General features: G+C 38.7%; 1 protein-coding gene across 3 annotated transcripts in view; it reads left to right on the top strand.

Annotated features, from left to right (window-relative positions):
- Positions 1-21,411, top strand: part of ZCCHC2 (zinc finger CCHC-type containing 2) — a 55,861-nt gene extending 34,450 nt beyond the window's left edge. For 2 of the 3 annotated variants that reach the window (XM_055368743.2, XM_055368744.2), the window contains 8 exons: positions 1,500-1,589; positions 3,422-3,479; positions 5,825-5,960; positions 7,381-7,445; positions 7,812-7,906; positions 12,929-13,057; positions 16,880-18,373; positions 19,342-21,411. In XM_055368743.2, coding sequence (XP_055224718.1) covers positions 1,500-1,589; positions 3,422-3,479; positions 5,825-5,960; positions 7,381-7,445; positions 7,812-7,906; positions 12,929-13,057; positions 16,880-18,373; positions 19,342-19,409 — 2,135 coding nt within the window. In that variant the 3' untranslated portion in view covers positions 19,410-21,411. The remainder of the gene's footprint in view (positions 1-1,499; positions 1,590-3,421; positions 3,480-5,824; positions 5,961-7,380; positions 7,446-7,811; positions 7,907-12,928; positions 13,058-16,879; positions 18,374-19,341) is intronic. The other variant, XM_031003740.3, reaches the window with a different exon arrangement.
- Positions 21,412-22,696: the final 1,285 nt, after the last annotated feature.

The raw sequence follows: 22,696 nt of genomic DNA on the forward strand, positions 1-22,696 counted from the left end.
TTAATTTTCTACACATCTACCTCAGCCTGCCTTTTACAAATATTTTGTCAGTAACATTGGCGTGTCCTTTAGCAGAATTTCTGCTGAACTTCAGGCATAGCTATGGCAAGGAACATTTTTCTTTTTTAAAACTGTCCCACTGCTCTCAACAGAGTCATTTTTTCCTGTATTTAAAGGGGAAAGAAAAACACATATTTCCTCAATTTGAGGTGTGAGAAAAAGAGGTGCAAGAATAGTATGATTGAGTGTTATACGGGCTAACCTTTAAAGTTTCTCTAATTAAGTGTGTTAATGCTAACGTAATTATCAATCCGAATTAAAAATATGACTCTTTATGATTAGTTGACCAAGACAAAATGTACAACTTCATGATTAAATTTATGTCTGAATGATAGCAACAGCATTTATTAAAGAGAATCCTGATCATTCTGTAGCTATGTAGATTTAACCATCAGTGCTTTCCCCCTGAGCCAAATGTAAGTGTTTTTTATTGAACATGTATCAATAGCATCAGTTTAATTTCAGAAAGGCATTGAATTGAGCACAAAGTTAAACTTTTAGTTCAGATGAACAGGCTGCTCAGGAAAACTCACCCAAGTGAGGAGTTCATATATATATAATAAACTCATCTTGAGGGTGTGGCAGTATTTAGATTACATAAGCAGTGCTAAAGAGGTTGGTGGATTTTGTTTTTAGGTTGTAAAATTAAAACACTGTATGAAAGTACAGAACTTGAGATTGTGGGAAATCTTGTCAGCCTAACGTTCTTGCATATCTGAGTTGTTTCACTAGTGAATATACTGTTGTCAGGGTTCATTTGCATACACTGTTGGGTTTTTTTTTTAATTGATAGCTTTATCTTTTTATTCTCTGGTACAGAGAGCATCACTCCATATCCTGAAAACTAGCGCTGAAAAAAAACAATGCTAAAGTCCTGAATGAGTTAAGATGTTGAACTGTGGAGTCCTGCTGGCCTGTATTTTAATGGAGAAGTAATCCAAAATGTGTTGCATAGGCCAGTGCTGGTCCATAAATTGCTTGTTACTGTTCTGTAACACGAGAACAGAAATCGAGAGCAGACACTGAGAGATTAACAATTTGACAGTGCCACGTTATTTTATTGTATTTTACAAAAGTAACGATCCACAGCAAACTGAAGATTTAAAAAAATGAAAACTGAATCTTTACCACACCACAGATGTTTAAGAAGCACCTTTCTACTTTATTTCCTCATTTTGCACATGAGCACACTGGGGCTGACAGATATGAAATGACTTGTCCAGGTCAGTCGCTCTTCAGGGAACAGCTGGCCCCTTGAACACGGTTCCCACTCACAGTCTAGTGCTTTGGGCTGTGTCATCTTGCCTTCTCACTAGTAGCCATGTTTTCTTCACCACTCACCCTCCATTCATTTTCCTTAGGTAAAAAAACAATTATTATATTTGTTTTCTTTATTTTAATTTTCCTAAAAAGTTAATAGTATTGAATGCTTCCTGCAGATAACTTACAATCCTCTCTGAAGACTTCTAAGATATTAGAACACTTAAAAGAAGACAGCTCTGAAGCTTCAAGTCAAGAAGAAGGTAAAGGTAGATTCACTAGAGTAAATCATTCTGCCTGCTGATAGCACATGGATAGAACATTTAAGGAGTGAAGAAACTGACATATAGGAATTGGAATGTGACAGAGGTTGCATTACAAATAAGTGGAGAAGGAATAGACCATTCAATAAATGGTGTGTGGAGAAAGAATAAATTGTTCAATAAATGGTGTGTGGACAAAGAATAGACCGTTCAATAAATGGTGTTGGCACAATTGATTTTCCATATGAAAAAATAGGTATAATTAGATTCCCAATTACATCAAGCAGAAGACATTCAAGTGAATAACAACTTATATGTAAAATGTAAAACTTAAACTTTTCAATGTTAATTTGGGAGAAGCCTTTCTTGAATAAAGTAGAGCATGACCACGGTAGAGATCTTAATAAATTAGAGCTTCTCTGTGACAAAAGGAACCATATAGCCAGGAGACCATCCATAGATTGAGAGATGGTGTTTGCAAGATATTTACAGATAAGACTATATCTGGACTATGGAAGGATCTTCCTAAAAAGTCAATAAGACAATCAGCCCAACAGAAATATAGGTGACTATATTTATATAAAATCAGCCCAAAGACATAAATAGGTGATTCTGAGATGAGGAAACCTGAACAGCTATTACATAATGTGCAGCCTCACTGGTAGTCAGGAAAATGCAAATGGAAACAGGTGTCATCTCACACTCAGCAGATTGACAAAACATTTTGGAGTCTGACATCAAGGATATGAAGCAGTGGGAATTCTCAGGCACTGCTGATGGGGATACAAATTGACACAACTATTTTGGACAGAAATTTGGTGCTGTGTAGTGAAGTTGGAGATAATTATATGCTGCTGTCCAGCAATCCTGCTTCTATGAAAATTGTTACACACCTGCAAAAGGGGACATGGGCCCGGGTCCTTGAGGCAGCACTGTTTGCAAGGGCAAATACCAGGAAATTGCCTGAACATTTCAAATGTTAGTAATGTTATAAATAAGCAATGTCTTTGTACTAGGTAGCAATTAAAATAAAGGATATTTATAGTACAATTGGCTCTCCATCTCTGCATTGGTGGGTTTAACCAACTGTGAGCTGGAAGTATTTGGGGGAAAAAATTCTTTTTCTTGTCATTCTCTAAACAATACAGCATAACAACTATTTGCATAGCATTTACATTGTACTAGGTATTATAAGTAATCTAGAAATGATTTAAAATATACAGGAGGATGTGCATAGATTACATGCAAATACTGAAGGACAGTTGTATATTGAAACATGTAACAGCTAATGTGTTTATGAGCACACATATATGGATAGTTAAAACTTGCACTAGAATGTTTCAACAAGTAAGGTACTAGTTAGCCTCTAAGAGGGATGAGGGGGAATGGAATGGAGGGAAGACCTTCAGTCATTCCTGTGATATTCTGTTTCTTAAAAGAGGCAAATATGGAGCAGTCTGGAGGGTGGTGTACATGGATGTTTGTTATATTAATAGATACAGGTTTGAATGTTTGAAACTCTTCATTTTTTAATGGTTAAAAAGTTCTATCTGAAATTGGATGTTTTAGTTTTGTAGGGACATGCTCATATAACTTTCATAGTTTTGAACAAGATTGATTTGCTGTTAGGTGGAAGACATTTGAGAGAATATAAAAGGTAATTCAGAGTTTACTGTGTTTTTGAAAAATTGCTTAAGATATCTTCTATGTTGAGAAATGTTTAGAAGTGCTTCATACCATCTGTCACCAGTGGTTATGATCATACAAACTAGTAGCATCCTACTGTTGGTTTTTGCTGCAGCATTTAGTGTAATAAGTTACTTTTTATTCTCTTCTAGATGTGTTGCAGCACGCCATAATCCACAAGAAGCATACTGGGAAAAGTCCCATTGTGAAGTAAGTATCCTCTTTCTAAAACAAAAAGTGCTTTGGTATGTTTTAAAATCAATGTAACATTTAATTAAATTTCTGATGTATTTGGCTATAATTCTGTCATTTTGCTATTTGCTTTTTATTTCTCCACTTTTTCTGTTTCCTTTTCTCACTTTTTTTGCCTCCTTTTGGGTTGTTTTTCTTCTGTGGTTTTTTTTGTTTTGTTTTGTTTTGTTTTCCCCATCATCCTTGTTAGTTTTACAATGAAAGTTCTTCTAGTGGTTACCCTAGAGATTATATTACATACCTTTGACTTATTAAAGTTGGAAATTTGTGCTTATACTGGTCCCAAACAATTTGAGGACCTTAGATTACTGCAACATCATTTATTTCCCCCTAACTTGTCAGCCATGGCTGTCATGCATTTTAATTCTCTGTATAATTTTAAATTCCATGAAACCTCTTTGTAGTGTTTGTGTACTCATTCCTTCCTGTGTCTCTGAGCATCCACCTATGATCATTTTCCTTCCAACTGAAGAACACTTGAGTATTTCCTATAGTCACATCGGCCAGTGATGAATGCACTCAAATTTTTATCTGGAAAAAATGTTTATTTTGCCTTCATTTTTACAAGATACTCTTGCCACATGTGGGCTTCTAATCGGGCAGTTACTTTCCGTGAGCTTTTTGAGAGCATAGTTTCCTCATCATCTGGTTCTCCCTTTATTTCCTTGCATCTTATTCTCTCCGCTCACCTCCAGTTTCTCCTGCAGATCACATAAAACCATCTGTGATTTCTGACTCATACCACATTAGCGCTGTGCTCCTCAAGTATGAGCCGTGACTTTCCATGTTCCGCCTTAGGGCCTTTGCTGCTCACACAGGAGTCTGCCTCCATCCCGTTTGGGTCTGTCATTCTGGGAGGGCCCAGAAGCTCGGAGCTCCTGATGCTTCCAGCCTCCACTGTGGACTCTTCATTGCAGTCCTTTGCCATTTCATTCTCTCCACTCCCTTGCTCCTGCTTTTTGGGATCACTTCCCAAATAAACTCTGTTATGCTGGACTCTGCTTTTGAGAGGAACTCACAAGTCATCTGGCATCCAGAGTTTCAATCGGTCTTACTGCTGCTCTTTTGAAGATAATACGCATTTCCCTCTGATTACTTTTAAGGTTTTGTTGTTGTCTGGTTTTCAGCAGTTTTCCTAGCTTCCTTTGCATGAATTCTTGAATCTGTAGCTTGATGTCTTCTGATTTTAGAAATCTAGCTTTTACTTCTTCAAATATTTCTTCTCCGCTTTTCTCTTGCTCCGTCTTCCAAGACTCCAAATCCTTGTATGTTAGATTTTTCACCATGTCCCGTGGTTTTTTTTGTTTTTTGAGATGGAGTCTTGCTCTGTCACCCAGGCTGGAGTGCAGTGGCGCAGTCTCAGCTCGCTGCAACCTCTGCCTCCTGGGTTCAAGTGATTCTCCTGCCTCAGCCTCCCAAGTAGCTGGAACTACAGGCACCCGCCACCTTGCCTGGCTAATTTTTTTTTGTATTTTTAGTAGAGACGGAGTTTCACTGTGTTGGCCAGGATGGTCTCGAACTGCTGACCTCAGGTGATCCACCCACCTCAGCCTCCCTAAGTGCTGGGATTATAGGTGTGAGCCACCGTGCCCAGCCGTCCCATGTCTTTTAAGCCTTTTTTGTTTTTCACATTTTTTTCACTCTCAGTGCTTTAATCTGTTTTCTTCCGACCAATTTTTTCTTCATTGATTTTCTTCATCTGTTTCCCCTTCACTAATTTTCTCCATCTATTTCCCATTTGTTGAGTTTGTAATATTAGTTTATTTTATAAGTTCTATAATTTACTTTTTTTTTCTTTTCCAAATTTCTCTTCCAAAATCCTCAGTATTGTATTTGTCAACCATGTTAAGCACTGTTACCTGAAAGTCTGTGTCCAGTAAGTTTATCATCTGAATTCTGCTGGGGCCTGTTTCTCTTGTCTGTTTCTTTTGGTTTTTGTTCTCATTATCCTGTTGCTTCATGTGCCCAGTTACTTAAGTGCTCATGACAGCAGTGCTCTCAAGATGCAGGTTGTGTAAGCCTCTCTGTCCCAGCTGTAAGCAGTGTATGATGATCACCATCGCATAGTGTCTAAAAGCAGAGTGTGCAGCTGTTACTACTCTTTTTAGAGACAAGTATTAATGATAAATAGATGTGTAGTGGTTTATTTCTCGTAGTATACTTTTTTTTCTTAGACCTATCATTAGGCTTTCCTTGAAGAAACTAATATATTGAAGAAAGGGTTACTGTAACTTCTTTGTTGAAATGAAATAGGTTATTATTGAGGGCAGATTTTCACACTTTCATAAACTTTTCTTTGGTAGCAATATTGGTACAAGTTGTTCTCCATTGGATGGGCTTACCATGCAATATTCTGAACAGAATGGAATTGTGGATTGGAGGAAGCAAAGCTGTACCACCATTCAACACCCAGAGCACTGTGTGACCTCAGCTGACCAGGTGTGTGGGGAGTTTGTTTTGGAGCTATATAGTTAAAGCATTGCTACTCTATAAGAAAAAAATTAAGTTCTGTAAGCTTTCAGTCAGACAGTATATCTGGTAAGAAATGAAGGAATGTTTAAGTTTTAGACTTTATACTTATATATGATCTAAGCTCTTCTGAGACCTGAAAATGTATATTTAGATTACTTTTATTGCTTGTGTAAGATTAGTACACTTTAATATGACACCTTCCCAGGCGCCATGGGTCACGCTTCTAATCCCAGCACTTTGGGAAGCTAAGGCAGGAGGATTGCTTGAGGCCACCCATTTGACCAGCCTCGGCAACATACTGAAACCCTGTCTGTATAAAAAATTTAAAAATTAGCTGGGTGTGGTGGTACACACCTGTAGTCTCAGCTACTTGGGAGGCTGAGGCAGGAGGATCACCTGAGCCCAGGAGTTCAAGGCTGCTGTGAGCCATGATCACACCACTGTACTTCTGCCTGGGCAACAGAGTGAAACCCTGTCTCTAAAAAATAAATTTAAAAACAAAATAAAAATTTTAAAAATAATACCTTCACTGTTTAACAAAGGTGTACATTAGATTGTTATGCCAAAATTTTTTGGTCTTGAAAGAATTAGAATTCAGATTTCAATCACTGCCTTGCTATTTGTGATATAAATTTTTCCAACTGACCTTTCTTCATGAATATTTGGGTCAGTTTATTGACGCTTCAGAATGCATTAGGGGATGTTTGCTTTCTTAAGATTTGGGTGTGATCAGAGAGCAGAATGCCGTTAAGTACGTTTCATGTCGTATGGCCTCACAGATATGGGGGGAGGTCCCTGTGTATATGTTACAAGTATGGAATGAAACTTCTCTCTAGAAAATTGATTCATTAACCCGATGTTGTCTCTGGCCAACGCTCAGATCCAAATGTTAACTCTTCTTGGAATGTGTTTTTATGCATTAAAGGATATTCTGAGAAATTATAGTTTCAGTCATAATTAGTGACCTATTTTCAAAGCCCATCTGAGTTTACTTTCCCTCCCCTACTCCAGTGCCTGCACCCTCCTCTCTTCTTAGAGTTGACGTTAATTGTTGACAGTTATATTGAATTGTACTTTAAGAGAATAGTAGTAAACCTACAGCAAGTGCCAGTCACTTGATTGTGTTTCATTTTATAGTCAGAAAAAAGAATGTAGGTCCATTTTAAAAGAAAAATAGAAAATAATACTGTATTAATCATGAGGAAAATATGTAAGTATCACAGAATATGTAAATTTTAGTGGTTCAGGTGGGAAACTTCAAAAATAGGTTGGAAATCAACACTTGTTAGAATATACAACTGGGAATCTATCATTTTAATGTTTATTATGAGAGTAAAAACGTCAGTATGGTTTAGCTTTTGTCTGATTTGTCTTTTTATTCTACTAGCATTCTGCTGAAAAACGGAGTTTATCTTCAATAAATAAGAAGAAAGGAAAGCCACAAACAGAAAAGTAGGTTCAATTTAAGGAAAGACAGCATATAGCCTTTGATAATAGGCCGGTTTAGTTTATGATAGTATACAACATAGTATTTTTTTAGTTAGTTTTCTTTATATTTTTAATTCTGGGTTTTACTCTTTTGGTTCAAAATATTAATATATGCAGGTGATAAAAATAAAGCTATTGTCAAGTATTGCATTCAGTTTGGAGGGGTAAAACTCTCAGAACTTTCCACGGAAGGGCGAATCTTAATTGTATTTAGATTATTCCTTACTAAAAAAATTTGAAGAGTCTTGAAGGAAATTTTATCAATACTGTACTGAATGTGTTTGGTAGATAACCTTATTAAAATGTTGGCAATATGTTCATTTGGTTTAGGGAGAAAATTAAGAAAACTGACAACAGATTGAATAGTAGAATAAATGGTATTAGACTCTCCACTCCTCAGCATGCCCATGGTGGTACTGTGAAAGGTAAGAAGGTTATTTTTCTTTCAAATACCCATCACATAAATATATTCAGCATGATACTTACTGTATTAATAGATATTGAGCTGCTGTGTCAAATCCTAATACTATAAGTTTACCTTGTGTTGATGTGTACAGCAATTTCCAAATTAAACAGTTCTGAAATCAATAGAGTTAATTTAGGGAATACAAACCAGCCATGGGGGTGGAGATTGCCTTTGCCTCAGTGATTCTCACCTGCCTCTCCCTTCTGGCAGCAGGAGTCTCCCAGGTTGTCCTTCTCCAGCCAGTCCCAACTCAGGAGACAGGTCCCAAGGCCATGGGAGATCTCTCCTGTGGCTTTGCCGGCCACTCATGAGAGTGTTTTTGTGTAAAGTCTTTTTTAGAATACTGTTGACTTCTTCATGATTTAATAACCATCCTTTGCGAAGTGTTGTGAGGCTTTAGGGGAATGTCAACCCTCAAATTTTTGTTATACTAGATTTATATGGCTTCCATTTACCCACCACTATTTTAAGGTCCCTTTATTTTCAGGTTCAAGGTTCATTTGACTTGAGAAAGTGCCCTTCTGCAGCTTCATTGATTTTGTTTATCTTCACTATTAATTGTAACGATTAAAAAAGAATAAGAGCACGCAGACCTCTAGGAGAACATTTTATCCCTGGGTGCCCTGACACATTTATGTAGTGATCCCACAAATGTGATTGTTAATTTAAATGTTACTCTAATATTAGTACATTCAGTTGTGATGTAATATGAATAACCAGAATCTATTTCTTAAAAGTTTTGAGTATAATTTTAAACTAGATATTTGTATAGAAAGACTGAATAGTGATGAAAAAAAAAATAGTTACCTTTTGAATCTGAAATCATCTGGGCCAGACACGGTGACTCACACCTGTAATCCCAGCACTTTGAGAGGCAAAGGTGAGTGGATCACCTGAGGGTCAGGAGCTCGAGACCAGCCTGACCAACATGATGAAAACCTGTCTCTACTAAAAATACGAAAATTAGCCAGGCGTGGTGGCACATGCCTGTAATCCCAGCTACTCGGGAGGCTAAGGCAGGAGAGTCGCTTGAACCCGGGAGGCAGAGGTTGCAGTGAGCCACGACTGCGCCATTGCACTCCAGCCTGGGCAACAAGAGTGAAACTCCATCTCAAATAAATAAATAAATAATAAATTAAAAAACTAAAATCATCTGGCCAACTCATTGAAGCATTGGAAGTGGGGGTAAAATAACATGGACAAAACCCATCTTGTCTGTAGAAGGATCTTGTAACACTTTACTGTCTCTGAGGTTCCCTCTGGTGGCGATGGCAGCTTAACGGAGGAGGAACAAGCTAAATGAGGAAGACAGAAGTCTGTCGGTGGACATTTGGAGATTGATGCTGCTGGCCCTCCCTGTCTCTGTTCCTTCTCTTTCTAGTTCATTTTCCATACTGCTGCTGTGTTTGTTTTCTAAAATACCATTTTCTGAATGAAATTCCTGCCCTCCACAAGATCACTCTGTCTCTTGTCTCACAGTGTTTGGGAACTACTGCTCACTAAAGAAGTTTGCAACTGTTCTTTCCATGTTAGCCCATTTCCAGAGAAGCACGTGGACGTTGGTCAGAGACAGTTAGGGTTTGAGTGTTGTGCTCCCCCAGTTTATTAAGCATGTGACCTCTCTGATGCCTTTGTTTGCTCATTTGTAAAGCAGGAGTAATGCCTGCTTCAGCAGATTGTAAGAATTACAGGTAAAAACATGAAGAACATTCTCCTAGTTCCAAGTACCTAGGTGTTCAATGCAGCAATTTAGTTCCTTTTCCCTGTTCTAATAAATTAGAGGGAAACATACATTGTATAGGTTATTAAGAACTTTGTAACAGCATCACAAACTCCCATTCATTTTTTTCCTTAATTTTCAAGTATTATGAAAATAACAACCTCAGCATATTTTTCAGTTTTATCTATTTTCTCCTCTATATCCGTCACCGATTTGTATGTATTTACACTTATAAAATGACTGTGAATGAAATATTTTTTGTACAGCTTGTCTTATATCAAGTGCAGCGCAGATGTATGCCAATTCCAACTTTTAAAAAACCCCTCTGTGTATTAATTTTTCTTTGAAATATTAAGGCACCAAGGAAGAATTGTCTTTAAGCATTCAGTAAACTCAGTACGTGCCTAAGGATTTTTTTATGGAACAACAGCTCATATCATAAATTGGAGAGACATTGTCTTGAAGCTGAAAATACTGAGTCTTTCTGATTAGCAGGTTGCTTGGATCTTTAAATAATACATTTTAGCTTAAGATTTGTATTGTTTTACTTCTTAAAAATTTATTATTTAAGTTTTAACTTCTGTTTTGAGTGATAATCCATTTATGTAGCTCAGAATTTCAAAAGAAAACAAAGATCGCTCCCAGCCCTCCTCCGTGCTGGCTCCTGCCAGGACGCAGTCAGCGCCGTCAGCTGTCTGTGTTGTTGGAGTGTCTTTTCTGTTAAAACCCAAGCTTTCTGAAAGTCTGTCTTCTGAAGAGGTGCATATTACCTCATATAGAGCATTAAGAATGCTCACCATGGCCAGGCGCGGTGGCTCACGCCTGTAATCCCAGCACTTTGGGAAGCCGGGGCCCAGTGGATCACTTGAGGTCAGGAGTTTGAGACCAGCCTGGCCATCATGGTGAAACCCTGTTTCTACTAAAAATATAAAAATTAGCCGGGTGTGGTGGTGCACACCTGTAATCCCAGCTACTCGGGAGACTGAGGCAGGAGCATCACTTGAACCCGGGAGGTGGAGGTTACAGTGAGCCGAGATTGTACCACTGTACTCCAGCCGGGGCGACAGAATGAGACTCTGTCTCAAAAAAAAAAAAAAAAAAAAAAAAAAAAAGAATGCTCATCATTGTAATTTATTGCCCAGTGTTTCTTCCACCCCACTCTTCTGTTGCCAATTGTGGCACGAAAAAATTTAGAGGGAAATGAGATGCTTGATCTCTCAGTTTCTTGTAAAAGATTTAGAAGGTCTCTAGCTTCCTTTAATATCCCAGATGAAATATGTGGTTCTGTCGCCTATGATTTATTTAAATGGGTCTTAACTCTAACAGACTTCTATTGTTTATAATTACCAATTTCCAGTATTTTTAGTGTTAGAATAGTGGTTTATGTTTTAAATTTTGTTTTTGTTTTTATTATGTCCAAGACCCTTTATCATTTGAGACATGACAAATTCAAAGTTTGTGTGTCTTTTTAAAAGGGCAATTTGTGGAGTATCCTTTGGCATAATTGGTCTGTCTTCACTTTCCACATCCCCTGAATCTCTAGAGGATCACATAATTTCTGATTATAAAAGTTCTTAAGGTACCACACAATTCTGAAGTACCTTCTGAACTATCAAAAAAAGGTTATGTTAGTATAGATTTAGATTTATAAATGTATTCAGTTCTTTGGAAGCTGTGGTTTTGTATATGGCAATTCGTGATTAGAATACTCACCAGCTTGCACAGTGTAAAGAAAATAGTTTTGTAAATCATGCCATTTGGAGAGGTAGCTGCTTTTTTTAAAACATATTCTGAAATTTGCTCTTTGAACTATAGTCTACTGTAGTTTCACTGTCTGCATCATTTTGATGAACGCTACCCCTGAGGTTCCTTTTCAGTCCATTTCTAGTTTGAGAATATCCTGTTGAATCTTTGATTCTCTTGATCTTGGGTTGTTCATTTTGTTATATGCTGGTTGAAATATTTATATGCAAGACTCCTGCAAGTTCTATAGGTTTCGTCATTAGTCCAATTTAATGACAACTTATTTGACCACTATGGCCCGTTAGCTTGTCTTCAAGCAGCCATTGGTGTTGACTTGCATCCCTTTAGTCGCCTTATGATGGGTCATTCAGGGCTTGTTACTGTGTAGGTATCCTCTAGGTAACTTTTCTGTAAAATTGTTACTTGCCCATGAACTCCTCTGCCACTTTTCCTTCTAGCCTCATAAGATTTTGTGCAGTTTTCCCTTGACAGTTTGACATTTATTACTCAGAAGGAATTTAGCAACATCAACATTCCTAATGACTTTATTTTTCTTCAATATTCACCTAACATTTGAGTGGCTGGGCTAATCTAGGTCATGTTTAACAGTCTTAACACTTACAAATTTATCCCAGCCAAAACCACAAGTTAGTTGCCTGCATTGCTTATTATACAAATTGTGCCTTTTCTCTGACACATATTTTGCCCAGGCGATTAATACCCATTATCTTTTACTGGTTCTACCAGTTGCCACAGAAATGATTCACTAATCTATAGTTCTTAAGAACCCTCTGGAATCTCTTATTTGGGGATTTATACACCAAACATACATTGAATGCTTGCTGTAAGGCAGAATTACGCTAGCTACTGGGTTTATAGAGATAAGAGAATATTTCCCTCAGTCAGGGCCACTACAGGAAAAAAAAATCCAAAGTTTGTATCTCTTGTCCAATACTAGATACACCAATAGTCCCTCCTTATGTGCTCAAAACAGATACGGCTAGTTGGTCATGGCAGGTCCTGTCACCACCTCACACTACCTCAGTATAGGCTTGAACTTGGCAGAACTCAGGGGACTACTCAGTCTACTAGATGGGAAGCATTTTATTATTTTAAATACTCCAAGTAATTTTCATTGAATAGGCATTTTGGCAGCCCTTTTCTTCTTGAGTTCTTTTAAAGAATGAATTTTCCAGCAAGCTCTGAAGAGTTAGAATATCTAGACTTAGAAAGTAGCTCAAAAGGATATTATTGGACAGACCCTGCAACCAACCTTAACTCTTTTTTTCTTTGAAGTCAGTAAGACTGACTTATTCTGTGCATTGTTTTAAGAATATATTTATCAAGTATTTTCTATTAGAATTGTAATTTAATCAGTTTAGATCAAGGACAAGCTTTTTTAGATGGTTGTGGGGAAACTGAAGAAAATATAGCTAAAATTAATTTCTAATGATTCAACTTAGAAATTAATTTAAAATGACTTAACATGATTTTTTAAAATAGTGTTGTTATTTTTAGATGTGAATTTGGACCTTGGCTCTGGACATGACACATGTGGAGAAACATCTTCGGAGAGTTACAGTTCTCCATCTAGTCCCCGACATGATGGAAGAGAAAGTTTTGAAAGTGAAGAAGAGAAAGACAGAGGTTTGCTCTTTGAAGTGGGAGTATTGTTGGCATGGCAGGGGTGGGGAAGTGGAGGGAAATGTGTGTTGTTTCTTCATGTCAAAGTCAAACAAGGAATTTTATGATCATATAAATGCCATTAACTGATTTTAAATGTAAAGTCGTTATAAAGGATGTCGTATAGATCATTGCCTTAGAAATTCCTAACAATGTTGATTTGATAAACATATTTCACTGCATATGAAGTTAAGTAGGATGAAGACAGGATCATAATGAGGTAGAGTTAGTGTAGAAAGAAGGAAAATGTGTGTTGTTAGATGCATATGTATGTTTATGCTCTTTACGTCCTCTCGATTGATTGACCCTTTTATCATTTTGGGATATCCTTCTTTGTCTGTAGTAACAATTTTTGTCTTAAAGTCTATTTTGTCTGAGAATAGTATAGTCGATCCAGCATTCTAGGTACTGCTTGCACAGTATTTTGTTTTCTATCCTTTTACTTTAAACCTATTTGTGTCTTTAAATATAAATTTTGTCTCTTGTAGACAACATATAGTTAGATTATGGTTTTTTATTCATTCTGCCGATCTCTGCTATTTGTCCATTTACATGTAATGTAATTACTAATAAGGTAGGTTTTATGTCTGCCATTTTGTTGTTTTCTCTGTGTATTATGTCTTCAGTTCCTCCCTGCACAGAGGCTTAAAATCAGCCAGCAGTGAGAGCTTAGGGCCTTCTCAGGTCTGCCTTGGAAAGGCATATAACTATAGGCATGAGCAAAGCGTTTTAGGTTCCCAGGAATATATTAAAGCTTTTCAAAGCCTCCTGTAGCCATCTTATTCCCCAGTTTTTCATTTTAAGTTTTCTGGTCAGCCTCTTGTCAGCCCCAGCTAGTAATGCCACCTTGGGCGGCTACAGTTTTAAACAGTTGCTTCTGACTAATTATGACAAATGTCCTGCGGGTAAGAGGCTGTAATGCAGAGTGAGTGCTAGCTGCCAGACAGTCAAATGGTGACAGTTTGGTGGTGGGGCTTTTGGGGAACTCGAAACCCATACTCCTAATGGCTGCTGGGTTTTGTAGCTACTACTGCAAGAGAGATGGTGTTTGCACTGATTTCAGAAAGTGAGGTACAAGTCATTTACAGGGCTACTTTAGAGCTGTAGAAAGGGGGAGTGGAAGTAGGACAAGGGGAAAATGCCTTGAGATTTTCTTTTCTTACAGATTGAGCTGTTTTTCTTGAATAAACACTCGTCAGAGTGCTGTAAGCCTTTAATTTCCAGAATTTTGAGAAAGTTGGTTATTTGACAGTTTTTGCTAGGGTTTTCATTGCTTTTATGGAAGAGTGGATTATTAGAGGTCTTACTCTACCATTCTGGTGTGGAGGTGAGATCTCTTTTAAAATGTGTATGTTGAATGAGGATGTCATTCTTTATGCATGATGACAACGTCTGATTGGTAACACCTTGGTTACAAGGTGTACCCATGCTGGTGGGCAGCATCAAGTTACTTCTCATGGTCCACCTACAGATTAAGATCCTTACCACATATTGTTTCAGCCAAGTGTGGTTTCTTCCTGGACAGTCTGCAGCTCTCTGTGACATTAGCTTCTTTCTGTGTTGTGGTATCACACTATGTCTTAGGGAGCTATGCTATATAGTGTTGCTACATGACATACAATTAAAGTCAGCCTTTACTTTGCAGTTACTTTGTAGTCATACCAAATGTAGCATAGTTACTCTACCATCAGTTCTTCTAATCTGAGGCAACACTGTACTTCTGATCTGCAGTTTCCTTGTGAAAGAAAAAAAATGAAAACAACCTCTCACTGAGCTGTTTTGAAACTTAAATGAGAGGATTTTTTTTGTCTTCTTTTTTTAAATTTATGAGACAGGGTCTTGCTGTGTTGCCCAGGCTGGTCTTGAACTCCTGGGCTCAAGTGATCCTCCTGCCTTGGCCTCCCAAAGTGTTGAGATTATAAGCATGAGCCACTGCACCCAGCATTAAATGAGAGGATTTTTATGCCTTACCCAGAATAGACAAACTTTCAGTATGTTTCATTGTACATTTATGCTTGATTCTCTAGGATGAGCAGGTGACTCTGTGGCTCACACTGCAGATTTGGCCCTATCCGAAGTGTTAGTGTACATCTGTACACTTGGGTAATGACAGCATCCCTCTCCTGCCATCAGATGGCACAAGTTGGAGGCCTGTGTGGAGGAACTTGGCTTTTTTCAAATAGGCTGTTATTAAATATGAAAGAATGGCTTAGGGCTGTCTTCACCCATGGAAAATATCCATTATGGTAGAGAGTTTTGATCATTTTTAGAATTCTGAGTGGATGAAAAGGCTCCTTTGAAAAGGACGTGGGTGGCTTTGCAGTTGCTCTCCTGGGTAGTGATGGTATTTCTGTTTGGGGCTTTACAGTTACCGAAATCAGTGCACAAAAGGGCGAGACATGTCTCAGCATGTCTAGAGGAGTCTCAGGATGCTTAGAAAAGCAACTGGGAACATTAAAAATCATGAGGCCATTTGCTATTTCACATAGAAATTTAACGCACTTCTTCAAAAATGTTTCTGCTTCTTTCAGACTTAACATTTTTATCTTCGACTCTGCACTGGTGTGATGATACAGATAAAATGCCTTCAATAAGTTTGGATTTTGGGATAGTTTTTATTTTGCAAAGTTTAGCAAGAAATACCCCAATTATTAATCTATTAGGGGAAGTTTATGCTAGAACCATTCACTCTTTGAGTTTCTTCTAATATAAATTAAAATCATTGAATTAGTAATGCTGTTGATGTTCTGTGTCAGTAAGTAGCTTTCATTTAATCTTTCTTCAGGAAGACGAATTTGTTTTTAGTGTTCCGTTTGAAAACTTTTTAACATCTGAAGCTGAATATAACCAGTTCATACCTTAATGAATACAAATATTTTAAGTACCTAATACAGTTCAGCTTATCCATACAAGCAGAAAGATTTTTAAATAGGCACTACATTTTAATGGAATGGTCTGTGTATACATCAGCACAGTGTCTGGGTCTATGATGTTTAAACATTGTGAATCAGATTTTATCCTTGTCCCCTTTATGCCAAAAGTCAGGACATCCCCCGAAGGCTAGGTCCACGCTATTTCTGTACACAAGCGTAAGACTGATGCAGGAGTAGTAGCCGATGCAGTGTTGTTTGTATTTGCTGTTTTGCTGTTTTGATTTTGGAGAAATTGCCACACTCTCCTATTCCTGTTTCTTGTGTTCTGGCGTGTTTGTTTTATGATTAATAATAGCTTTAAATTTTCTTCCCCCCATTGAAATATTTAGTATTAAGAATATTGATTCCATTCTAAAAAAAAAAACAACAACAACAAAAGAAAACTCTTCTGTTCCCTGCCTCTAGATACTTGAGTTAAATATTGTCTTGACTGAGCTCCTTGAAATTGTATCATTTATCTGTGACAAATTGAAGAACTTGGGTTGGCAGTGCAGAATAGAAACCAAGTGGATTGCCTGAAGTTTATTAAGGTTAAGAGTGTCTGATGCTCTTCTCAGTACAAAGATGGTGTTACATAAATCTCTTTGTTTTATACTGTGTTTCATTCAGACTCCAACTAGCCTTTTATGTTTTGTTTTTCTGTTTATATCTCCATATTTTTAAAATAAAGCATTGATCTAATGTTGACCCATAGAAAGCCGAAAGTTAAAGGGAGGTCAGCTTGGACAGTCAGGAAACATAGAGGGACACTTTCCAAACTTGAGTTACTTTGAGATATACTCAATGTTTATTTCTAGCAAGAAAGATGGGAATTATGCCCGTGTTAATATCTCTCTATGTTTGTTTTCTTTAGACACAGACAGCAATTCTGAGGATTCTGGGAATCCATCAACAACTAGGTTTACAGGTTACGGTTCTGTCAACCAGACTGTCACTGTCAAGCCACCTGTTCAAATTGCTTCACTAGGAAATGAGAATGGAAACCTTTTAGAAGATCCCTTAAACTCACCCAAGTATCAGCATATTTCTTTTATGCCAACGTTACACTGTGTCATGCACAATGGTGCCCAGAAGTCTGAAGTCGTCGTTCCTGCACCCAAACCCGCTGATGGCAAAACCATAGGGATGCTTGTTCCCAGTCCTGTTGCTATTTCTGCAATAAGGGAGTCCGCAAATTCAACCCCTGTTGGAATACTAGGGCCAACAGCTTCCACTGGAGAATCGGAAAAGCACCTTGAGTTACTGGCTTCCCCTTTACCTATTCCATCAACCTTCCTTCCACACAGCAGTACTCCCGCTTTGCATCTAACAGTTCAGAGGCTAAAGTTGCCACCACCACAGGGATCTTCTGAGAGCTGCACAGTTAACATCCCACAACAACCACCCGGAAGCCTGAGCATCGCATCACCAAACACTGCCTTTATTCCTATCCATAACCCAGGTAGTTTCCCAGGCTCTCCTGTTGCTACCACGGACCCCATCACAAAATCTGCATCCCAAGTGGTAGGACTCAATCAAATGGTGCCTCAAATTGAGGGAAACACAGGGACAGTCCCTCAGCCTACCAATGTGAAGGTAGTTCTTCCAGCAGCTGGCCTCTCAGCTGCTCAGCCACCAGCTTCCTACCCCTTACCAGGCTCTCCCCTTGCTGCCGGCGTGTTACCCAGCCAGAACTCCAGTGTGCTCAGCACAGCAGCAACTTCTCCCCAGCCAGCGAGCGCAGGTATCAGCCAGGCCCAGGCAACTGTTCCTCCTGCAGTTCCTACCCACACCCCAGGCCCTGCCCCGAGCCCAAGCCCTGCCTTGACACACAGTACCGCGCAGAGTGACAGCACCTCTTACATCAGTGCTGTGGGGAACACGAACGCTAATGGGACAGTAGTGCCACCGCAGCAGATGGGCTCAGGTCCTTGTGGTTCTTGTGGGCGAAGGTGCAGCTGTGGGACCAATGGAAACCTTCAGCTAAATAGTTACTATTATCCTAATCCAATGCCTGGACCAATGTACCGAGTCCCTTCATTCTTTACTCTGCCATCCATTTGCAATGGCAGCTACCTCAACCAAGCACATCAGAGCAATGGAAACCAACTTCCTTTTTTTCTGCCTCAGACTCCATATGCAAATGGACTGGTACATGACCCAGTCATGGGGAGCCAAGCCAACTATGGCATGCAGCAGATGGGAGGATTTGGGAGATTCTATTCTGTATATCCAGCACCTAACGTAGTTGCCAACACCAGTGGTTCGGGGCCCAAGAAGAATGGGAATGTCTCATGTTACAATTGTGGTGTAAGCGGACACTATGCACAGGACTGTAAGCAGTCGTCCATGGAGGCCAATCAACAAGGTAATCACAATAACTCCCAGAGGACTTGTTTTTGAGTTCACCCATTTCTCCTTCCTTTCCTTATTGATCATGGGATTCTGTTGTAGCAGAAAGATCTGTTTGTGTTTTCGTTTATGGATATTGTGTTTTCAGTGACAGATCATAAAATGCAACTGGAAAAACAGTGTAGACCCAGGTCACACAGAGCACAAGGAAGTTCAGAGGAATTCAGTTTCCAATTAAGGAATAAACTCTAAAGGCCCTTTTGAAGGAGTGTGATGGGAATTTGCATTCTGTAATGTTAAATCTCTTGCTTGCAGCACTTTTTTTTTTTTAAGCTACAATCCTGTTTCATAGAGTAAGCAAAATTTTTAAATATTGAAAACCTAGGAAGTAATCTAGTTATCTGACATTAGGTTTTGAGTAACTATTTAGTATATCTGCATAACCAGCTGCCTCATGCCTGTTTCCCCATGCTACCCTTTTCCTTCCCAGCAAATGTTTAAAAAAAAAAAAAAGGTCCACGATTCTATTGCATTAATACAGGAACAAAATAGTTCAGTACTATTTTGATTTGAGAGTAAAGGAATTTGAACAAAGTTTAATATTACTACCACCAGAAAGAAGAAAATGGTCTTACCTATGTTTGAGTAAGATACCAAATTTTATGTCAACTTCAGACTGTTATTTTCACTTGTATTTGGCCTTTGTCGTTTTGCCAAATCTTACCCAGAAACAAAAAAAGTCTTAAATTGGGAATGTATTTACTTGGCATTCTTAAAGAAAGATCAAGTTTGATAGCTTTTAGATTGAATTCAAAGCACAAACTTTACATTGCTTTTTAAAGTGAGCGGATTGGCCATTTGGAGTGGCACTAGAGCTGACGAAGGTGCCTTGTGGAGAGCATGCCCGTGTGATAGCTTGTACGTAGTGGTTTGTGATGACGTTTCCTTGTAAGCGGTGACTTAGTTCTGTCTTTCCCATTTTAGGCACTTACAGACTGAGATACGCACCTCCCCTCCCCCCTTCTAATGATACGTTGGATTCTGCAGACTGAAACGAGTAAAGCTTGCCTACTTAATACACTCAAGTGTGGGGAGTCATGGGGTGTGGAGGGGAGGAAAGGAAAGGTATTTTGTTTCTTTGTCTATACATTTCCTAGATTTCTATGCAGTTGGGATTTTTCATTTCTCTTGTACCAATGTCCAAAACAAGAAAGAATGCAATGCTTTTGAGCCTCTGGTCTCCTGGTTCAACAACAGGCTTATATGTATGATACATGTAATTTAAACCTTCAGACAAACTTAAATGTTGGTGCGTGCTTTTTTTTTTTTTTTTTACACTGAATACTTGCTGTGTGCAATGTTTACTGAATCTTTAAAACTGTGTATTTGACCTTTTTTTACAACACTGGTGACAGTCATATGGTTTTGAAAAAAAAAGAAATTTTGCTTCTTCCCAGCTTTTCTCACTTTCACCCTAAACGACACTTCCTCCCCAGCCAGCCTCACTCTGTCTCCGGCCCGCAGCAGGAGCAGCCAGCAGTGCATTCACCCCACTTTTGTAAACTGCTCTGCATATAAACCAAGGGCAGAATGTTTCACCCTGATCTTATGGGAGGAATCAAACTCCCAAAATAATGTGTATATATGTAATAAACAGCGTCACGTAAATACATATATGCAGTGCTTGTTGTCCAAATAAAAATGAAAATAAGTGGAAGAGAGAGGAAGAAGTCAAACCATATGAAACTGAAAAAATATGACGTACGAAATGGACAAAAAGCTTTTTCTGAAACCAACTTTTTACTTCCATCATCCTTTTTTAGCCTGTTGCTTCAGAGAGACACAAAGTGAACACACTGGTGTGAATGTCGCTCTCTGTGTGCTTGTGTTTGTAATGAAAGTCTACAGCCAGTTTTACTTGTCTACCACCGTGTTTGTGCTCAAAGAGACACTACTTGAGTAAAGATTTCTTCTTTCCCTGTACCAACTGTTACAGTGTTACGTTGTGTTTAAAATGTATATGGTTTATTGCAATCTGAACAGAGCTATGGGTTTCTACCATAAGTCAGGTTATTTGTTCCCTAACCTGTCTCTCGTAGCAAAGTCATTTTTATAACAGTTTACCACTATGCTTGATTATAATGTGAAAGGCTGAATTCTGAGTGTGTTAAGATGGTATTAATCATGTAGATGTCATGTCACTAAGTTTAATGCTGCTGTTTTTAAAAAAAAAAAAAAAAGTTTTTTTAAAAAGCCAATCTATGTACTAAATTGCTTCCAGGTAATTTTTGATTTCCTAAAGTGCACTGAGGTTATCTGGAAGATTGGGTGTATTTTTTGGTGACTGCTGCATTCATCAGCAATGAACAGTTTCCACTGTATAGTCCTAGGGGTCAGGGGGTGGGGGCTTCATTTTCCATTCCTCAGCACAGAGCAGAAATGATAGATTTTTATTGTGTGGAGTAACGTTGGTATGCAGCAGAGGAACGTAAACATTTGGTCTTGGTTCAGAAGCCTAACAGATTGCTAGACAAGAGAAAAAACTTGAAGAAAAAAGAAGCTTAATTTCATGCTTCATAAGTAGCATTTATATTTATAGCACCAATGTACATTTTGAAACTTTCTTTCAGGGGTGGGAGTTACGGGGAAGGGGTGGGTGTGAAGGGGTAGATGAAAGCTTTAATTTAGAAAGAAAGTTCGAGTAAAGGAAATTATTTTGATTAAATATATTTTATTTGATCTGGGTATTTTTGGACCACATTATTAAATTAATTGTTAAGCTGCAGTTGAGTTGTTCAAGTGAGAGTTTTGATAAGCCACGTATGGGCCGCATTGTGAATCACTTGCCAGTTGTACTTTATGGAGCTTATTTTATGATTTAAAATACTGTACTGTACATAGGAGGTATGTTACCTTCTCCTTATTTGTATGTTTACCATATACTTTGATATTTGAAATGTTATGTACTGGAAAGGCCACTTATATTTCTAGAACAGATTGGATTTTATGCAACCTTTTTTCCTTGAATTAACAGCAATAAAAAAATGAAAAACAGCTTAAGAATTGTGCCTCATTGTATATTTTGTAAAAGTGGAGATAGGACATCATACATGGCGATTTTTTTAAAGTTTTATTTAGGTATGTAATTATTTTGGGGTTAAGGATCAATCCATTTCCCTGCAGGGTGGGCAGTGAATCCCAAAGTTATTTACCATCTGGATGCTCCTCAGTTCTTCCCCCAAATAACTTTTTTGTTTTTGAGACGGGGTCTTGCTCTGTCGCCCAGGTTGGAGTGCAGTGGCGCGATCTCAGCTCACTGCAACCTCTGCCTCCCTGGATTCAAGCGATTCTCCTGCCTCAGCCTCCTGAGTAGCTGGGATTACAGGTGTGTGCCACGACACCCAGCTAATTTTTGTATTTTTAGTAGAAACGGGGTTTCACCATGTTGGCCAAGCTGGTCTTGAACTCCGGACCTCAAGTGATCTGCCTGCCTCTGCCTCCCAAAGTGGTGGGATTACAGGCATGAGCCTCCACGCCCGGCCTCCCAAGTAATTTTATATAGAGGTCATCTGCGTGACCACTAGAGAAAGGGGGACTGCACTCCGTGAGTGTTGAGTACTCGGCGGCGTACCAAAGACTATGGTAGCAATGAGGCAGAGTCCTTGTCAACCTTGAGCTCGTATTTCCAGTTTAGGCCTTTACCCACCAAAAGTGTAAAGGACTCATTACTTTATCAACTTTGTTAGTGTGATTTTATTAGCCAGGCCCCTCTCTCAGTATAATGTGTACTATTTTTTATTTCATTGCTTATCTTGGCTGTAATCCAGGCTCAAAGTTTTTAAACGGTTGGTAATTTATAAGAGACGGTTGGGGGCCTGTGTGTGTTGCTCCACGCCGCCCTTGACGCAGTCCCAGTGGCCAGCACCGTCCTGGGCCTTGGCTCTTTGTCAGGAGCCATCTAATGACTGTGCCCTCTGGATCCGGTTGGGTGGGCAGTGAGTTTGAAATGATTATAAATTCCCTGATTGTTTACAGGGCACCAACTTTCGTTTTCAGCCAACAAATAATGCACCTATAGGTAACGTGTAAATCATGAACCCAGATTCACATTAACTAGCATGTCCCATATCCTTAGCTATCCCTCCCTCCCCTTCCTCCACTACACTAAGGTAACCACTGCTTTAGATTGTGTTAGTCTTTTCTTTTTTTGTGTGTGAGACATGCTTTCGCTCTTGCTGCCCAGGCTGGAGTGCAATGGTGCGATCTCGACTCACTGCAACCTCCACCTCCCGGGTTCAAGTGATTCTCCTCCCTCAGCCTCCCAAGTAGCTGGGATTAC

Source organism: Gorilla gorilla, chromosome 17 (assembly GCF_029281585.2).
Source record: "Gorilla gorilla gorilla isolate KB3781 chromosome 17, NHGRI_mGorGor1-v2.1_pri, whole genome shotgun sequence".
NCBI classification, from domain to species: Eukaryota; Metazoa; Chordata; class Mammalia; order Primates; family Hominidae; genus Gorilla; species Gorilla gorilla.